Source organism: Sturnira hondurensis, unplaced genomic scaffold (genome assembly GCF_014824575.4).
Source record: "Sturnira hondurensis isolate 20B ecotype Veracruz unplaced genomic scaffold, ASM1482457v3 Scaffold0001872, whole genome shotgun sequence".
Classification (NCBI taxonomy): Eukaryota; Metazoa; Chordata; class Mammalia; order Chiroptera; family Phyllostomidae; genus Sturnira; species Sturnira hondurensis.
The window spans coordinates 22626286-22644215 of record NW_028074503.1 but is presented as its reverse complement, the minus strand read 5'-3'; the positions used below and the strand labels follow the sequence as shown (position 1 = coordinate 22644215).

Here is a 17930-nt window from a genome sequence, read left to right as displayed (position 1 = left end):
CATAAATCCCTTTAACATTTCATGTAATAAGGGCTTGGTGATGATGAACTCCTTGAATTTGATCTTATCTGAGAAGCACTTTATCTGCCCTTCCATTCTAAATGAAAGCTCTGCTGAATAGAGCAGTCTTGGATGTAAGTCTTTGGGTTTCATGACTTGGAATACTTCCTTCCAGCTCCTTCTTGCCTGTAAAGTCTCTTTTGAGAAATCCGCTGACAGTCTGATGGGAACTCCTTTGTAGGTGACTGTCCCCTTATCTCTTGCTGCTTGTAGGTAACTGTTCCCTTATCTCTTGCTGGTTCTAGGAGTCTCTCCTTCATTTGAATCTTGGCTAATGTAATTATGATGTGCCTTGGTGTGTTCCTTCTTGGGTCCAATGTCTTTGGGACTCTCTGAGCTTCCTGGATTTTCTGGAAGTCTATTTCCTTTACTAGACTGGGGAAGTTCTCCTTTATTATTTGTTCAAATAAGTTTTCCACTCGTGGCTGTTTCTTTTCCCCTTCTGGTATCCCTATAATTTGGATGTTGGAACGTTTAAAGATGTCCTGGAGGTTCCTAAGCCTCTCCTTATTTTTTGGAATTCCTGTTTCTTCATTCTTTTCTGGTTGGATGTTTCGTTCTTCTTTCTGGTCCACTCCATTGATTTGAGTCCTAGTTTCCTTTCCATCACTATTGGTTTCCTGTGCATTTCCCTTCATTTCAATTAGTTTAACCTTCATATGTTCCTCTAATTTGTGGCTAAAATCAACCAGTTCTGTGAGCATCCTGATCACCAGTGTCTTGAATTGTGCATCTGAGAGGTTCGCTGTTTCCTGGTCGCTTAGAGTTACCGGCTCTGGGGCTTTGAGTTCTTCTTGAGCCATATTTTGGGCTGTTCGTGCCTGTTATGTATGAGGAGCAGAGCCCTAGGTGTTCACCAGAGCTGGGCCACTCAGTCGCTGGGTTGTGAAGCTGTATGTGGGCGTGGGGCCAAAGGAAAGCAATGGAGGGCCCCCTCTGCTGCCTCCTGCCACCACTGCGGGTCTGTCCCACTGGGCACGAATGTGCAATCACGGTCAGCCCTCCACCACTGGGTTTACCTGCTGGGGCCTGCACAGTCTGTCTCACTGCTCACTCCTTTGCTGGTTTATCTGTGCGCAAATGTGTGACCGCAGCCAGCCTGCCACCCCGAGCCCTCGCTGGGTCAGCCCGTGGCGGAGCTGCCTGGGTGACTGGGTTCTGGGGTCTTTCTTGCCTGTCCCTGCTCTGCTGCTGGCTCCGCCCCTCTTACCAGTCCCGTTGAACGGTTTGTTGTTGGACTTCCATATAGTTCCATTTTCTGTTCTTTGGCTGCGTCTTTGTTCTCAAAACCTTTGTTGTATTCAAACTTGGTTGTGGAAGAAGGCACAGTGTTTCCACCTATGCCACCATCTTGGCGGAAGTCTCTAGAATAGACAATTTCTACCAAAATAAGTTAACAAAATTGGCCTAAGAATAAGAAACTTGCCTGGCCCTGGGGGCTCAGTTGGTTGGAACATCGTTTCTTACACCAAAAGGTTGTGGGCTCAATCCCTGGTTTGAGGCAGGGATGGGAGGCAACTGATCAATATTTCTCTCTCACATTGATGTTTCTTTCCCTTCCTTTCTCTTGAAAAATCAATAAAGATGTCTTCAGGTGAGGACTTAAAAAAGTAAAAAAAATAAGAAACTTGAGTAGATTGTAATTTAAAAACTTAAATTCATAGTTAGAAATCTGCCTACACAGAGATAAAGTTGAGTAAAAATCCAAAACCTCAAAAGGAAAACTCAAATGAAAACCCCAGATGGGCAAGTTTTACAAAACATGAGGAATCAGTAATTCCAATCTTAATACAAAATGGTATAGGAATAAAACCAAAAAATCATTTTGCAAGTCTACTGTAATTTTGATACCTTCAACGGGACAAGGGAAATGTATAGGTCCCATCTCAAATGGCAATAAAAATTTTAGGTAAAATGTTAGTATTTCCGGAAAAAAAATGCTATGATTAATTAGGGTTACCTCAAGAATGTAAAAATGAATAAATGCTAGAAAACCCATAAATGAAGTTCATCATATTAATACATCAAAGGAAAAAAGGCCATATGATATCTTGACTAAGATTACAATTTAAAAAATTTATACCTTTGCCAAAATAAAATCAAGTAAAAAACCCCAAAACAAGTGAAGCCCAAGTGAAAACCCCTGCTGGGCAAAGGGGAAAAGACATGATAAAAATCAGTATTTGTTTTTGACATGAATTCTTAGAAACTAGAAATATAAGAGGGTGTTGGTTTAAAAAAAAGAAAAGAAAAAGAAACAGGCCCAGAAAAGTACATACAGTATCATTCCAATTACATGAATTTCTAGAACAGGTAAAGTTCCTTTGCCCAGAGGTCAGATTAGTAATTGTCTGGGGCGAGGAGAGTAGATTGACCAAAAGGGACACAGGGGGTTATGGAATTGTTCTGTTTTCACTGGGATGATGGATAGATGGACATGTACATTTATTAGTACTCATTGAATTATGTACTTAACGTCTGTGCATTTTATCATACATAAGTTACACTTCAATGAAGTTGATTAAATTAATATATATAGAACCAGAGCATGTCTATTCTATATACCAGCAACAAACAAAATTTAAATTAAAAAAACCCACAGGTTAAAATGGGAACACAAGTTGCAAAATTCCTAGAAAAAATAAAACAAAAACGTGTAGGATCATTAATGGAGAAAATACGACACACATTATTCAGATTATAAGAACATGTACTTGTGTTTATGACCAGAAGACACAGTATCATAAATCTGTCAGTTTTCCTATACTCGTTTACAAACTTAGTGTCATCCCAATGAAAATTCTAGAGAATTTACCAGGTACCAAGACCGGTTAAACCATGATATTTGCCTTGGATAGAGACTAATGGAAGTGGGGGGGAAAGAGCCCAGAAACACAAGTAGCATGTAATCCATGAGGGAGAAGATTCAGTTAGTGGTGCTGGTGTACTTTGTAATCTGTGCTGGGGAGGTAAGGACACCTGCCTCACACCATACATGAAAACGAACTGCAGGTAGGAAAGTCAAAACTTCAGACTTAGGACTTTTAAGAAGGTACACATGTACACATCATATATGATTTTAAATTGATGTGCTCAGATTTAAATTGATAAACTTGAGCACATTAAACTCACTTTCTGGGTGAAGATTCACTGTGGCATGTGTATTTGACATATAAATAAGTAAATCGTGAATTAAGAAAAAGATGGTAAAGTTGAACAAATGATTTAAAGGGATGGAGTTCTGAAAAGTCAGTAAACATGAAAATATTCTTTTTTTTCCAAAGATTTTATTTATTTATCTTTAGAGGGGAAGGGAAGGAGAGAGGGAGAGAAATATCAATGTATGGTTGCCTCTTGTTCGTCCCCTGCCAGGAGCCGGGAAGCGGGAACTGGCCTACAACCCAGGCATGTGCCCTTGACTGGGAATCGAACTGCGATTGTTTTGCAGGCCCGTGTTCAATCCACTGAGCTATACCAGCCAGGGTGAAAAAATTGTTAAACTTAGTAGTTAGGGAAATGCAGTACATCACTAGCCACTTTTGTGGTACCCACCTTTTGGTCAAAGTTTGAAGGACCACATTATGTCAGATGTTGGTGATATTGGGGAAAATAGGAATTCTTAGTTCCTCCGTGGGAACGACAGTTGGTGTAACCATGCTGACATTACTTAGTAAAGTTGAGTATGTGTATGTTGTAGGCAGCATTTCTGCTCCTGAGTATCTGTCCTAAGACAGTGCCTTTTAAACATTTTGGACAGACCCATGATGGAAAATGTATTTTACGTGTAACAAAAACTGAATTAAAATATTAACTAATTTGTGTTCTACTTTATACTGTATTTTGTTTTTTCTCACTTTTATTCTTAACTTTGTGTTTGTCATTTCTGCTTTCTCTTTTTCTTTTAAAAAATATTTCCCAAGATCAACTAAATTGATTTCATGTTCACTAATGGTTGATGACCCTCAGAATTTAGAGAAGTAGTAGAGTATAACATATGGTAAAATGGCCGTTTTAATTAAGAGAGAGAGAGTGTGTGTGTTTGTGTGTGTGTATGTATGTATGTATTATGTTACAATGTAAAATGTATTTCTTACTGTAGGGCTTGCTTCCATTTTGATAAGAAATTTGAAAATTTCTGACCTTGAAGAGCTCTCATGTGTATAAGAAGATACATGCCAAACGGCTTATGGCAGCTTGTAAGGGAGGAAAGTTAGAGACAGCCCAAGTAGTCGTCAGAGAGACTGGACAGTGAGCTGTGCAGGAGCCCCCCGAAGAGGTGCTGTGTGACAACTGAACGGATAAACTGGAGTTGAGGATTACACACGTATCAGCATGGACAGCTAAAGGAGTGAAAAAGACAAAAGTGGTGTGAAAGTATTAAAATTTCATATAAGTTTATAAAATGTGCACAACTTTATTGTATGGATAAAATATGTAACAAACTTAAATGACCAGGGCCAGGGGGCAAATTAGGATGTTGGTTATCTCTGAAAAGCAAGAGGGGGGAATCGGATCACAAAGGTACACGTGGGGGATTTTAGCCTTATCTATCTGTACTGTGTCTTATTTTTTTTATATTCGATTAAATACTGCAAAATGCTAAGAGTTGACAGAGCTGGAGGACTGAAGTACTTTAATTTTTTAAAATAAACATTTCAGTTCAAAATAAAACCCAAGATACTGTATTTTTAGGACTGTAAGACGTACCTAGGTTTTAGAGGAGGAAAATAGGGGAAAAAATTCTGAAGCAAAAAGTGTGGTAAAATCTTTAGTAACATAAATAACATAAACCCCCGCACCCCCGCTCCTCCCCCCCCCCACAGCAAGCCAGGTAAGCTACATTTGGATTATAAGATGTACCCCCCTCATCCCCCCAATTCAGGTAAAAAAGTGCGTCTTATAGTCCCAAAAATACAGTACCTGGAGAAATAAGCAAATTTAACAAGACATGTAAGACCTTTATGGAGAAAATGATACAACTTACGATATTAAGTTCAAAACATCTCATTTTCATAAATAGGAATAGTCAATATCATAAATATATTGTTTCTCTACATTAATATAAATTAACCACACTTCAATCAAAACCCTATATTGGTGGAACTTGACAAGCTAAACTTAAAATAATCATAAAATTGAAAAGAAAGGAGAGGGACTTACTCTGAAGATATCAACACTTATAAGAAGCAACAATAGCTAACATTCTTTGGTATTGGTGTAGGTATCAACAAACATACCAATGAACAGAATAGAAAACCCCCAGTCAGACATTTATTTATAGGGGTTTGATTTGTGGCAGCAGTGGCATTATGAATTATGAAAAGATCAACTATTTTACGGTGCTGATGAAATAGTCTATCCTTACAGGAGATGTTTAGATTGCTATCTCGCCCCTTAAATAAAGACAGATTTCTGATAGGTTGGAAACCTAAATGTGAAAGGCAAAACTAAAATGTTTACAAGAATACATAGTGGGTAATATTTTTACAACATCAGGGTACTTCTTCATGCCTCAGATTCCTCATTCGTAATTAGTGGCACCTGTCCGCCTGGGTTCTGGTAAGAATTAAGTGAGTTACTGCCTACCTGTCTCTTGGACTAATGTCGTCAAGTTAGCATCCAGTAAATGTTTCTTACTGTATCTGGGGGCGGAAAAAGGTTTTAAAAAGAAGCTAAGTCGTATCATAAAATATTTTAGATTAAAATATAAATTTGTGGACGTATTCTAAAAGATGATGTAAGAAGATAAACATTCTAAAGATTTGGAGAATTTTTTGGAATATAAGTTCATCGATAGGGTTTATATCAGAATAAAAGCAGTAAGCAAAGGATTGATGACTTTGCAACAAATGTGAACTGGTTAATAAAACATCTAGAGAATGCTATTGTAAAACTGTTACATCATTATTAATAAGTTGAATGTTTTATTTGCTAGTTCAGGCTAATTAGACCTCTTAACTGAAACTTTCCACTGAGTAATCTTAACACCAGTTGTACTAAGGTATCACTTAATGCGCTTTCTCACTAGACTGTAAAGATGAAGTCTGCCTATTCTGTTGAAACCTGTATTATGTAAATATCACTTGTTGCTGGAATTAGGAACAGAATTAGTATCTGAACTTATTTTTTAATTCTTGTAGATGTTGAAAAAATTCTAGCTTTAGGACAGAGCTTGCTACCACGCTGTTGAAGGAAATCGGTGTAGTCTGTAAATGACTCATCCACATTCCAATAACAGCTTGATCATAAATTTAGTTTTCTTACTTTCTTAGTTCATTTTGTCTTCAACCTAGAACATATTGACAGTGATTCCTTCTGAAAACCTAAATTCAATCTGTTTACATTTTAAAACCATTGGCTAGATGTGATACCTTAGATATTTAAAATGTCTAAGGGGTCCTTCATGTCATTTAGAGTTTTCCTCCACTGATTGAAATGTATTATCAGCATTATTTCGTGTTCTTTTTTTTTTTTAAGATTTTATTTATTTATTTATTTTTAGAGGGGAAGGAGAGAGGGAGAGAAACATTAATGTATGGTTGCCTTTTGTGCATCCCCTGCTGGTAGTTAGCCTGCAAGGAACCGGTTTGCAACCCAGGCATGTGCCCTGATTGGGAATCGAACCGCGATCGTCTGGTTCGCAGGCCCGCGCTCAGTCCACTGAGCTACGCCAGCCAGGGCATCAGCATTATTAAAAAATAGTATTTTATTGCATAATTTAAAATTTCTCCAGAAATAGCTGGATGTCAGTCAGCTATGGTTACTAAGCATAACTTAGTGCTGATACCTTTAAGTGATCATAGTTCCAAAGTGGTCATGACTGCTGTTCTGAGACATGGGACACTGAAATCATGACCAAGTGGCAGTACTAGGTCATGAGGTCATTCAGGTGACCAAGACTAGGTTTAAACTTCATTTCCATAAAGAAAAAAATAATTTAAAAGGTTTTATAGAAAAGTTAGATCCCCAAGAATACACCTCAACTCATAAGAAACATTCTTCTAACAGAAGTGTAACAGAGAAGTTGTTAACTCAGATTCTTCCTAACACTGGAAATCCCTTTCATTTTTGCTGGTTATACAATTTTAATTTTTATTCATTTTCTTAGGCTGAATTCTCATGAATGGATCAATTTAGTCAAAGATACAGACACTTTTAGATAGGAGAGTCTTATATTGTGCTTGTCGTATCAGTTTTTCACAAGCAACAGGGATTCTTCATATAATTTAGAGTTTTGTTCAAAGCATAAAATCAGTGTGGAGCTGGAGCAGGGGCTAGAGCAGGCCCTGGAGAGTCTTTTGGAACCGAGCCTGGAGACTGGGTGCTCTGCTTTTTTTGTAGGACTAGTTGTCTCTGCCTTGCTAGGGCACACACTCTTCTTTGTGCGCTGACTGCCCTCTCTTCTGAGCGTCTGCTCCCTGCTCATGTGATGAACATGGCTACTTCTATGAGGGCATGTGTAATGCTGACCCTGTAATCTTAGCCTTCAGATTTGCTCTTCTTTCCGTGTTCCAAATAGTGATGAGTGTGGTATACATCCGCTCAGTTACATTAGTTAGCAGCCGTTATCTTTGAATTTTCCATTTCCCTAAACTGTCCACATCCACTTGCTCAGTAACAATGTGCATTTTCTCTAAAATAACTGAAGTAACAGTCCTATCATGAAATGCCTTGACTTGTATCTTTCAGCTTTTCAATCTGGTCTTCCTCTCCTCCTCCTACCACATTACTTTCTTAAACAACCATGTTCAAAACATTTTCTTGTCTTTAAAAAGTGAACTTTCTGCCCGGTGTGTTCTTCCTCTTCTCAGACTTCTGCTCCAGGGTCACTGCTGTGCTGCCTCTCCCTTCAGAAGGTTGAACTAGTGAGCGTCTTCTCTGCTGGGTTGAGACTGTGTCCCCTGGCATTGTCTGTGTAGCTGGCTCCCCCAGCATGCTTTGTGACAGTAGGAGTTCAGCGGAGGCCAGAGGTAGCCAGATACACCTTTTGCTGCACGGTAGTCCTAAATGTCTGCTTTGGTGGGTTATTACATGTGTTTGGTGAGTTTTGTGGGTTGCTTTATTTTGTCCAGTTGTAGTTTTATTGTATACTGTGGTGCTTTTTTATGTGTATTCTCGTCTACCACTATAGACAGCAATGCTACTGTCAAGTTGTCATTGTTCCTTACCCCAACTCTGAGCCAACCTTCCTTTGCCATCATTTGCCCTGCATCGCTAAAGAGGGGCTGCTTATCAGCCCCTTTCAAATGTCTAGTGTCTGAACCAGAGGTGGGGTCTCGAGGGTGCCAGGGCAGCATTGTTATGTGGTGTTCCCTGTGATGTCCCCCAAAAAGAGTTTCTGTGGCCAAATAAATTTACAAAATTTGGCATGCTATATTGCCTTTTCTGGAAGACTCTTGGGGCACTCTCCTGAATTGAGGTTGAGGACTCCTCCATAGTATTTCCCTTTTGAGGGGAATGGATATAATTATAATTAGATTGTGGCCATTATTTTCTAGCAAAGTAGATCAAGGCCTAAGTGTCTTCATTTGGAAGATCATTTTTTAAAATGGTCCTCTAAAACTTAAGTCTTTTTTTGAGAATTACATTTCTTTCTTTAGTGAATGTATAGCTCTAGTATGGCAGTCTTACCACAAGTGCCCTATGGAAGTTTGTGATTGGATTAAATGTCAAGTAAAAAAAATTACCCACAGTCCCCCAGGTCCTATTCCCCCATGTGTGCTTAAATGTGCCTGCAAGGGCTACCTTTGGTCTTATATATACCTGTGGGCTTACATCTTTGGTCAGCCTCCTTCCTTCTGAAATGTATAGTATGCATTAGCATTTTGAAGGATTGAGAAGTTCTTAAATAAAGAAATCCACTTAACTTTGTTTATCATGGAACTTCTTAATGTATTTGTTGTGATGCTGTATTTTTTTAAATTGTAATTTACATTGATAAAATGGCCAAACTTTAAATGTTCAGTTCTTTGCATTTTATAAGTATATATACTCTCATGTAACTACTTGTCATAACAAGAAAGAAATCAATTTTATAACCTCAAAAAGTTACTTCGTGCCTTTGACCTTGCATTTGTAAAAAGATTTTATTTATTTATTTATTTTTACATGGGGAGGGGAAGGCGGGGAGAAAGGCGGGGACAGAAACATCAGTGTGTGGTTGCCTCTTGTGCACCCCCTGTTGGGGACCTGGTCTGTGATCCAGTCATGTGCCCACTGAACCAGAGATCCTTTGGTTCAACAGGCAGGCACTCAGTCTACTGAGCCACACTAGCCAGAGCTGACCTAGCATTTCTGTGTTTTCTTTCCTTTTCTGAGACAGTCATTTTGACTTATAGCACTAGATTAGTTTTCTCTGTTGTTGGAAGTCATAAGAGGAATCAGTATATATTTTTGTGTATCTTTTGCCAGCATGATGTTTTGGAGATTAATCCACGTAGTGAAGTGTATAAATAGCTCACTGATTTTTGTTCCCAGGCAATATCCCTTTGTCTGACTATGCTCTGGTGATTTGTTTTTTATTTTCTTGATATTAGAGCTGTTTTAACTATATTGAATGTTGCTGCTATGAGTATTCTTGTACAAGTCTCTTTTTATGGACATACATGTTCATTCTTGAAAATATACCTGGGAGTGGAATTGTCACCATATAGCCTAGTTATATGCTTAACTTTAGGAAGCTGGCAGTTTTTCAGAGGTGCTGTACCATTTTACACTCACATCAACATATGATAGGCTGAATATGTAAGTTACAGATCTTGAGATGTGTAAATTGTCATGGACTATCTGGGTGGGCCCTAAATGTAATCACAAGAGGTGGGAGAGACTTGGCTGTAGAAGGAGAAGGCAGTATGACAGTGGAAGCATAGATTGGAACTGTGTGCTTTGAAGATGGAGAGAAGTGGGGCGTGAGCCAAGGAATACAGGAAGCTACTAGAAACTGACCAGGTAGAGGAAATGTATTCTCCCTTCAGGCCCTTCAAGCCCTGAGAATACCTTGACTTTCTTTAATTCATTGAAACTCATTTACGTAAATCTGGGTTGTTTTAAGGCACTGAGTTTTTGATCATTTGTAAAGGCAGCAATAGGAAACTAATATACTCCCACCTCACTAACATTTGGTGGTGTGAGGTTATCTTTAAATCATGATAGATGGTGTGAAATAGTATTGCATTATGGTTTTAATTTGCATTTTCCTGAAGATCCTTGACATTAAACACCTCCTAAGGGCCATTCCTGTATCCCCTTTCATGAAATACCTGTAATTTGTCTTTTGCCTATTTTTTTAAATTGAGATCACGCCTTTCTTTTACATGCAAGTTCTGTATACGTTCTAGGTAGTAGTCCTTTGTCAGATTGCCTACATACATATACACAGATATATATAAAATACTTTTCTCCAGTCCGTGACTTGCCTACTCATTTTTTAAATGGTGTCTTTCCCATTTAGGATGGTATAAAATAATGGTTGAGGCTAATTATTTTCCACTTCATAAAAGGTTGTTAAAAAGTAGATTGGCTTGGTGTCTTGGTAAAAAATGGATTCACTATATATGTCTGGGTCTATTTCTGGACTCTCTTCTGTTTTCCCTGTCTGTTTATTTTTTATTTTATTTTATTTTTTAAAAGATTTTATTTATTCATTTTTAGAGAGAGGTGAAGAGAAGGAGAATGAGAGGGAGAGGATCATCAGTGTGTGGTTGCCTCTCATGTGCCCTGTACCAGGGACCTGGCCTGCAACTCAGGCATGTGCCCTGACTGGGAATTGAACTGGTGACCCCTTAGTCCGCAGCCTATGCTCAGTCCACTGAACTACATCATCCAGGGCATGTCTGTTTACTTTTTGTGTGCCCACTCTATATTCTTGATTACTTAGGCATTTTAGTAAGTCTTGAAATAAGATGGTATAAACCCTCTAATATCCTTTTTCTTTTTTCAGGATTGGTTTGGTTAGTTTAGATTTTTTAAAAAAATTTCCATAGGAATTTTAGCATCAGCATATCAATTTATTTATTTTTTAAATCCTGCTGGAATTTGGATAGGGATTACACTGAATTTATGTATTAAACTAGGAAGCATGGACATTTAAACAATATTGAGTCTTGTCTATGAATATGTTCTTCATTTCAGTTTTCTTTCACTTCTTTTAGCAATATTTTACAATCCTTAGTGCAGAGGTCTTGAGTATCTTTCTTTAGATTGATCTGTAGATTTTTTGTTGTTGCAATTTTAACTGGCATTTAAATTTCATTTTCCATTTCTTTGCTTGTACGAAGAAATACACTTGATTTTTGTGTGTTGACCTTCTATCTTCAAACTTTGCTCTACATTCACTTACTAGTTTTACTAGTATTTACTAGTAATTTGGAGATCCTGTGCAGTCTTCCTTGGAGACAGTAAAATCACTAGAACACACTTCATTTTTCTTTTCCAATCTTTATGCTTTTTATTTCTCGTGCCTTAGTGTGCTAAGATCATCTAGTACATTACTGAATAGAAGTGACAGTGGACATCCTTGTCTTGTTCCCAAATCATAAGGGGAGGAGATTCAGTCTTTCATTATTATGTTACTGTTGGAGGTTTTTCATAGGTATCCTTTATCAGATTGAAGAACAACTTTCTCTTCTCTATTTCTAATTTGCTGAAAATTTTTAATCAAGGATATTACATTAATGTTGTCCTGCTTTGGACATCACGAGAATCATGAGCATTTCCTTTATACTGCAAATGAGGTGCTTGCCCTTGGGATAAACCTCAGTTGGTGATGATGTATTACGATTTCTGTGTATGTTACTGGATGTGCTTTGCTAATATTTTGCTAAGGATTTTTGCATCTAGTAGTAGCAGACCTTTGTATTTTAGGATCTTGTGCCTAAGCTAGTTTCTCGATCCTGTTTCAATGTCAGATAGCTTTTCCTTTTACTCATTCCTGGGCACCAGTGTATCTTTTATCTTGGTCTGGTACTGGTGATAGCAGTGTGCCCTGCCTTCTAGCAGTAGACTGCTTATTGTTAATGGAGAAAACTTGTTTTGTAATAAGTGGGCAAGAAGGTTGTGACCCGCTCCCTCCATCCCTGAAGCACATAGTTTTTGCTTTCTCTTCCCTTTGAGGCAGGGAGTCTTTCCTTGGGCATAAGAGGCTTTCCTGCATTTTCCTTCTGGTTGAGGGAGTTTGTTTTATATGAGATGCCACTAGGGACAGAAGCTCTCTTCCATCTCTTGCCCCTGGCCAGTCTTTTTCAAGAGAACTCAGTTGAGGCCCTTGAAAGTCACTTGTGAATGAGTGAAGCTTTTCTTTCTGTCTGGTCTTCCAGGGATTCTCAATATTCGTCACAGCTGGCACTCGCTTTTACTCTTGTCTTTAGTACTCAGTAGGTTTACTGTGAGTATCTTTCCTTTGCCTCTGTGGGTTGGTATTGATCATCATTTTTGGTAAGCTGTTGGCCAATATTTCTTCTGCCTGATTCTTTCATCTCCTCCTAGGACTCCAGTTAAACTCCAGTTGACATTTGGTCTTGGTTGGATGTTTTGGGGTTTATCTCCGTACTTTTTTTCTCTCTGTATTTCAGTTTAAGTACTTTAATTGAGCCTTTCTTCAAATTCACCGCTCATTTTTGTCTGTTACCAAACTCATCTAAAGATCTTTAATTTCCAATATTGTATTTTTTTATTTGTAACATTTCCCTGTGATGTTCTTGTATAGCTCAATGTCTATGATGAAATTCTCTGTTTCATTATGCATGCTGTCTCTCTCCCATCAGATCTTTCAGTGTTTTTTATCATAGTTATCTTTAAAGTATGTGTCTGGTAATTTCAACATGTGGGCATTTCAACATCTGGGCCTTCTCTGATCTGATTACATTAATTCATCTTGATTATGGTTTGCTGCTGTCTTAAAATTTTTTATTGGATGCTGGACATTTGTATAAAAACAGTACAGATTGAAGTAAATGTTACTTACTTCCAGAAAATGGGCCATCATTTCTTAGTTAGTCTGACAGTGGGGCCGAGTCAGTAAGGTGAATAGTTGAGCTAGTTCTGGGCTTTGGTACAACTTTAGTTTGATTTAGTGTAAGGGTTTTGAGAGCAGGATTAGGATTTTACTTTCTTCAAGGTTATTTGTGTGGTTATAATTTAAGTTACTTCTTTGGGCTTTAGATCTGAGCCATCAGCTTTCTGTCCAGTGGGTGATTTCTTTGCTTTACAGCCCAGCTGTCTATTCCTTGGTCATTTTGGAGTTCTTTTGGCTCTTCAGCCCTGTCTCAGGCTTTTTTCTGCCTCGTTTGAAGGTAGATCTTTCTACCAGTAGTAATACCTTGCAGGGTTTTCTGCCAGCAAACCTTCTCTCCCCCAGCCTTGGTAGTTAAATGTCCAGAGTATCTGGGTAGAAGTGTTTCTCTCAGCTCACCTGTCCAACTGCAGCTCTTGGCAGCTGAGTGTCTGGAAGTTTTTGGAGTGATTTTTTTTCCCCCTCCTGCCCACTCCTCCCCTCATCTCATCCCTGTCCCTCCCCCCATCTGAGGACAGATATATTGCATTTGAGGGAGACCATAAGCTTCTTAGGGTATCTCTCAGCTTTCCAGCTCAGTCCCCCAACCTTTGGCATATTTTGGCAAGCATTTGGTGAAGAAGACCTATGGGAATGATCTGTTAAATCTTTGGAATTCTAGTGTCTTGTCAGCCCGCCTACCTGTTGCCGTTAAGGTGATTAGTTAGACTGGTTTCTCTTTATGCTCATGTGTGGTTAGATTATTCCCCCTTGGCCACTCTGGGCCTCTCTTCTATCAGTACTCAACACTTTCTGAAAGTAAGGTAACTTAGGTAACTTTACATCCTTAACTCTGATGGGTTCAGAAAAACCATGGTTTTGTAGCTTATCTGGCTTGTTGTGATTTTTAGGGTGAGTGTGATGGTTTGTTGTGACTTTCTACAGCCTGATGTAACTCCTTGTGGAATACTTTTTAATGTATGATCTGGTAAATGCCTGATAAAATTTATTTAACTCTAGTTCACTCTGTAGTTTTTCTCAGAGCTGGGTTTCTGAATACTTTTCATTTGAGAGAAAATTTTTTAAATCCTCACTCAAGGATATGTATTGATTTGAAAGAGAGAGGAAGGGGGAAGAGGGAGAGAGAACCGTCATGTGAGAGAGGAATATCAGTCAGTTGCCCCCTGTCTGCACCCTGATTGGAGATTGAACCCTCAACCTAGGTGTGTGCCCTGACTGACTGGGAGTTAAACTTGCAACTTTTGGGGGCAATGCTCCACCCAGCCGCATCTCCTGGCCAGGGCTTCATCCCAAATCTTAACTCTCCAGTTCTGTCCTCAAGTGGTAAATGATCTCGTCTCTTACTTTGAAATTGAAGTCATCAACGTTAAAATTTAATTGAGGGGCTTGTGGAGAGTGTGGAAAGAGTTTGTGGTAGGTGCATAGAAACCAAGCAAATCGAAGAACTAAAATAATTAACTGGAAGAGAAGAGTTGCACAAAAACGGGAGCACGACTAGTAGTTGACTGCCAGTCCGTCTCATCAGGTACTAGAACTACAGCTGGGAGTTACCTGTCCTTAGGGTTGGAGGACATGGAGTGGTTCTGGTTTAAGTCCTCATTTTCCACAGAGAAATTAATAGATAATGCCTAAACTTGGTATTTCAAAGGTTACCATTATAAGCCTTTCATAGCAGGTCCCCTCTTATCCATGGAAAATGTATTCCAAGATCTCCCAGTGGATGCCTGAAAACACAGGTAGTACTGAACTCTGTATAGGCTGTTTTTTTCGTATAATACATACTTGTGATAAAGTTTTTTGTTTTTTTTTTTAAGATTTTATTTATCTTTAGAAGGGAAGGGAAGGAGAGAGGGAGAGAAACATCAATGTATGGTTGCCTCTCATGCATCCCCTGCTGGGAACTGGCCTGCAACCCAGGCATGTGCCCTGACTGGGAATCGAACCACGATCGTCTGGTTTGCAGGCCCACACTCAATCCACTGAGCTACACCAGCCAGGGCTACTTCCGATAAAGTTTAATTTACAAATTAGACACAGTAAAAGATTAACAATAACTAGCAATAAAATAGAACATTTATAATAATATATTATAAGCTATGTGAATGTGGTCTGTCTTTCTCTTTCTGGTAAGCACTCTAATGACTGAGACAGCAGTTCAGTGACTTCGGTGGCGGGGGTAGAGTACGTGTGGTGGGTGCGTTGGAGAAAGGGATGAGTCATGTACAGGGCAGGATGGAGTGGGACAGTGCTAGATTCCATCCTGCTACTGAGAATGGCATGCAACTTAAAACCTATGAATTGTTTATTTCTAGAATCTTGCATCTGATTGTTTGTTACGGGCGGCAGTGAACTGCGGATAACTGAAACCCTGGAAAGTGGTGTTGAAGATGGGGGGAGACTACTAGGCTGAGTTTTAAATAGCAAATTAAGTACAAGTTTAAAGATTTTAAAGAATTGTATGTTGATGTGAGAAGAACATATTTGACAATACTATGCACATTATTAGGTAAAAATTAAAACATATTTTTAAAAAGATATAATTAAATTCAAGGCTTAATAAAAAATCTTTGCAAGGGATGTAAAAGTGAACCAAACCTTTTCTCCAAAGATTCTACTTACTTTTGTTTCTTTATTGTTATTTACTTCACACTTGATTCCTTTTTTCTTCTTATAACTTTAGATTTTGTTTTATGATACCAAGTCAGTTATGAAAATATAAAATTTTGACAGAGTGGATTTTTTAAGTGTTTTGGTAATTAGATTGAAGTTCTACAAAGTGAGAAAAGCTTTACTTTTGGTGAAAATATTTTAATTGACATTGGTAAAACTTAAAGTAGTATTGATAGTGATAAACTGGTCCAATTTTGATAAAGATTTTACTTGCAGAATTTCTCTATCCACTTATAACATTGTCTTTTTTGTAAAAGGATTTATTTCCACAATTTGTTTAAATTAGTAAAGATATTTTGTGGGTAAAGAAGAGAACTTTTGAAAGTCTGTTGTGAAAGTAATAATTTGAATTCCTATCTCATTTTGTATTTGCTTCCGATGCCATGTTGAAATTATTTCTTGATTTTAAAGTTAGCTAGCCCCTAAATTCCCTTTTCCATATCTTTTCTAGGTTAGATAAAGGAGGATATTTTCTTAGTGTGAATTGCTGCCTTTGGCAAGAACATGTCGTCCATCTTGCCATTCACTCCACCAGTTGTGAAGAGACTGCTGGGATGGAAGAAATCAGCTGGTGGATCTGGAGGAGCAGGTGGAGGAGAGCAGAATGGACAGGAAGAAAAGTGGTGTGAGAAGGCAGTTAAAAGTTTGGTGAAGAAGCTAAAGAAAACAGGACGATTAGATGAGCTTGAGAAAGCCATCACCACCCAAAACTGTAATACTAAATGTGTCACCATCCCGAGGTAAGTGTTGTTAGAGCAGAAGCTTGATGGTCAGCCCGTTGAAAACTGCGTAAAGGAATCCAAAGGAAAGTTACCGAGATTTTGTTACTTTCGAGTCACCTGTAAATATTGATTATTAAAATAGTATAGCTATTTTTAGCCTGTTGTATTCATTTTGTTTTCCTCTCTAGACTTGTTTATTTTACAAGTCAATTTCTTTGACAGTGAGGTTTAATCAAGCAAAATAAAATACTTTGATGGTATTTTTATCTTCAGTCTTCATTTGCCTTTGTTGCCTAAATGTTTCCTTGTATGTTATCTAATTTCTGTGATTGAATGACGTTTGAATAAAGCTTCAGTGTTTTTCTAGTGCAGTAATGATAGTTTTCTCCTCCCTTGGTTAAAACGTCAGGCAGAAGAGGCTGCTGGTGTTGTGATGAGTTTTATATATTTTTTGTTTGAGTTGGAACATTACTTCTAAGAAAGTGTAGTATGTGAGGCAGCTTCTTGGATGCTACAGGTAGTCACACCTGTCTTGAAGACCTGCCTCTTGTATAGGAAGGACCTCTTACTTAGGAGGTTGAGTTTTATTGGTGTAAATTTATATTTAATCTATAATTAAATCTGTAATCATCTATAGATGAGTATCACTGTCAGAAATGTTTTTAAATAATGTGGCAAGCAGTTTTTAAGAATTTCATTATTTTTTGGTACATTTCCAGAGTTTTTTGGAGTGTCTGTATGAAAGGGGTCATTCCTAGTGTCATACACGAGGGCTAGCACACGCATATAGCACATGAAAACATTCCACGTGGCATGTTTCCAGTGAACTTTGGGAAGTTCACTCTGGATGCTTGTTGATAATAGATCTGGTAACACCCAACCTACTTGCAGATACTAATGGTTGAATGTTTCCTGCCTTGTTCGGTAGATTAATTATTCGTTTATTTTACTTTGTTTCATGTATATCTTAAGTAAGAATGACTTTTCTTGGTTTATTCTTTTGTTTTACAAATGATTATGGGTGCCTGATGGGTGCAAGGTACTGTTTCTAGGCATGTGGGGATACAGTGATGAACAGAACACCAAATTCCTGCCCTCACAAAGGATGGATGTATACACTAGACAAGTGGACAAATTAATAAAATTTGAGATGGTAATGAGTGCAAAGAAGACAGTGACTGAGGCATAAAAACGCTGCTTTGAATTGGAATGTGATGTTTAAGTTAAGCTCGGAGAGTACCAAGCTAGGTTGGGTTAGAGTCTTCTAGGCAGAGGCAAGAGCCAGTATAAAGACTCTGAGTGGGAAGATAGCTTAGTGTAATGGAGCCCAATAGAGTTGGGGTAATACAAAATGAGTATAGAATTTGGGAGGAGTCAGATCATAGAGGGCATTGTAGGGCACTGTGGGAGTTTAAATTTTAGTCTAAGTGTAATAGAAAGCAAGTAAGGATTTTAATGGACTTCTAAAA

General features: G+C 38.3%; 1 protein-coding gene across 2 annotated transcripts in view; it reads left to right on the top strand.

Moving 5' to 3' along the window:
• The window catches only part of SMAD2 (SMAD family member 2), a 78003-nt gene that overhangs the window by 13553 nt on the left and 46520 nt on the right, over window positions 1-17930 (top strand). For both annotated transcript variants that reach the window (XM_037033953.1, XM_037033959.1), the window contains exon 3: window positions 16191-16479. In XM_037033953.1, the coding sequence (XP_036889848.1) occupies window positions 16244-16479 (236 nt within the window). In that variant the 5' untranslated portion in view covers window positions 16191-16243. The remainder of the gene's footprint in view (window positions 1-16190; window positions 16480-17930) is intronic.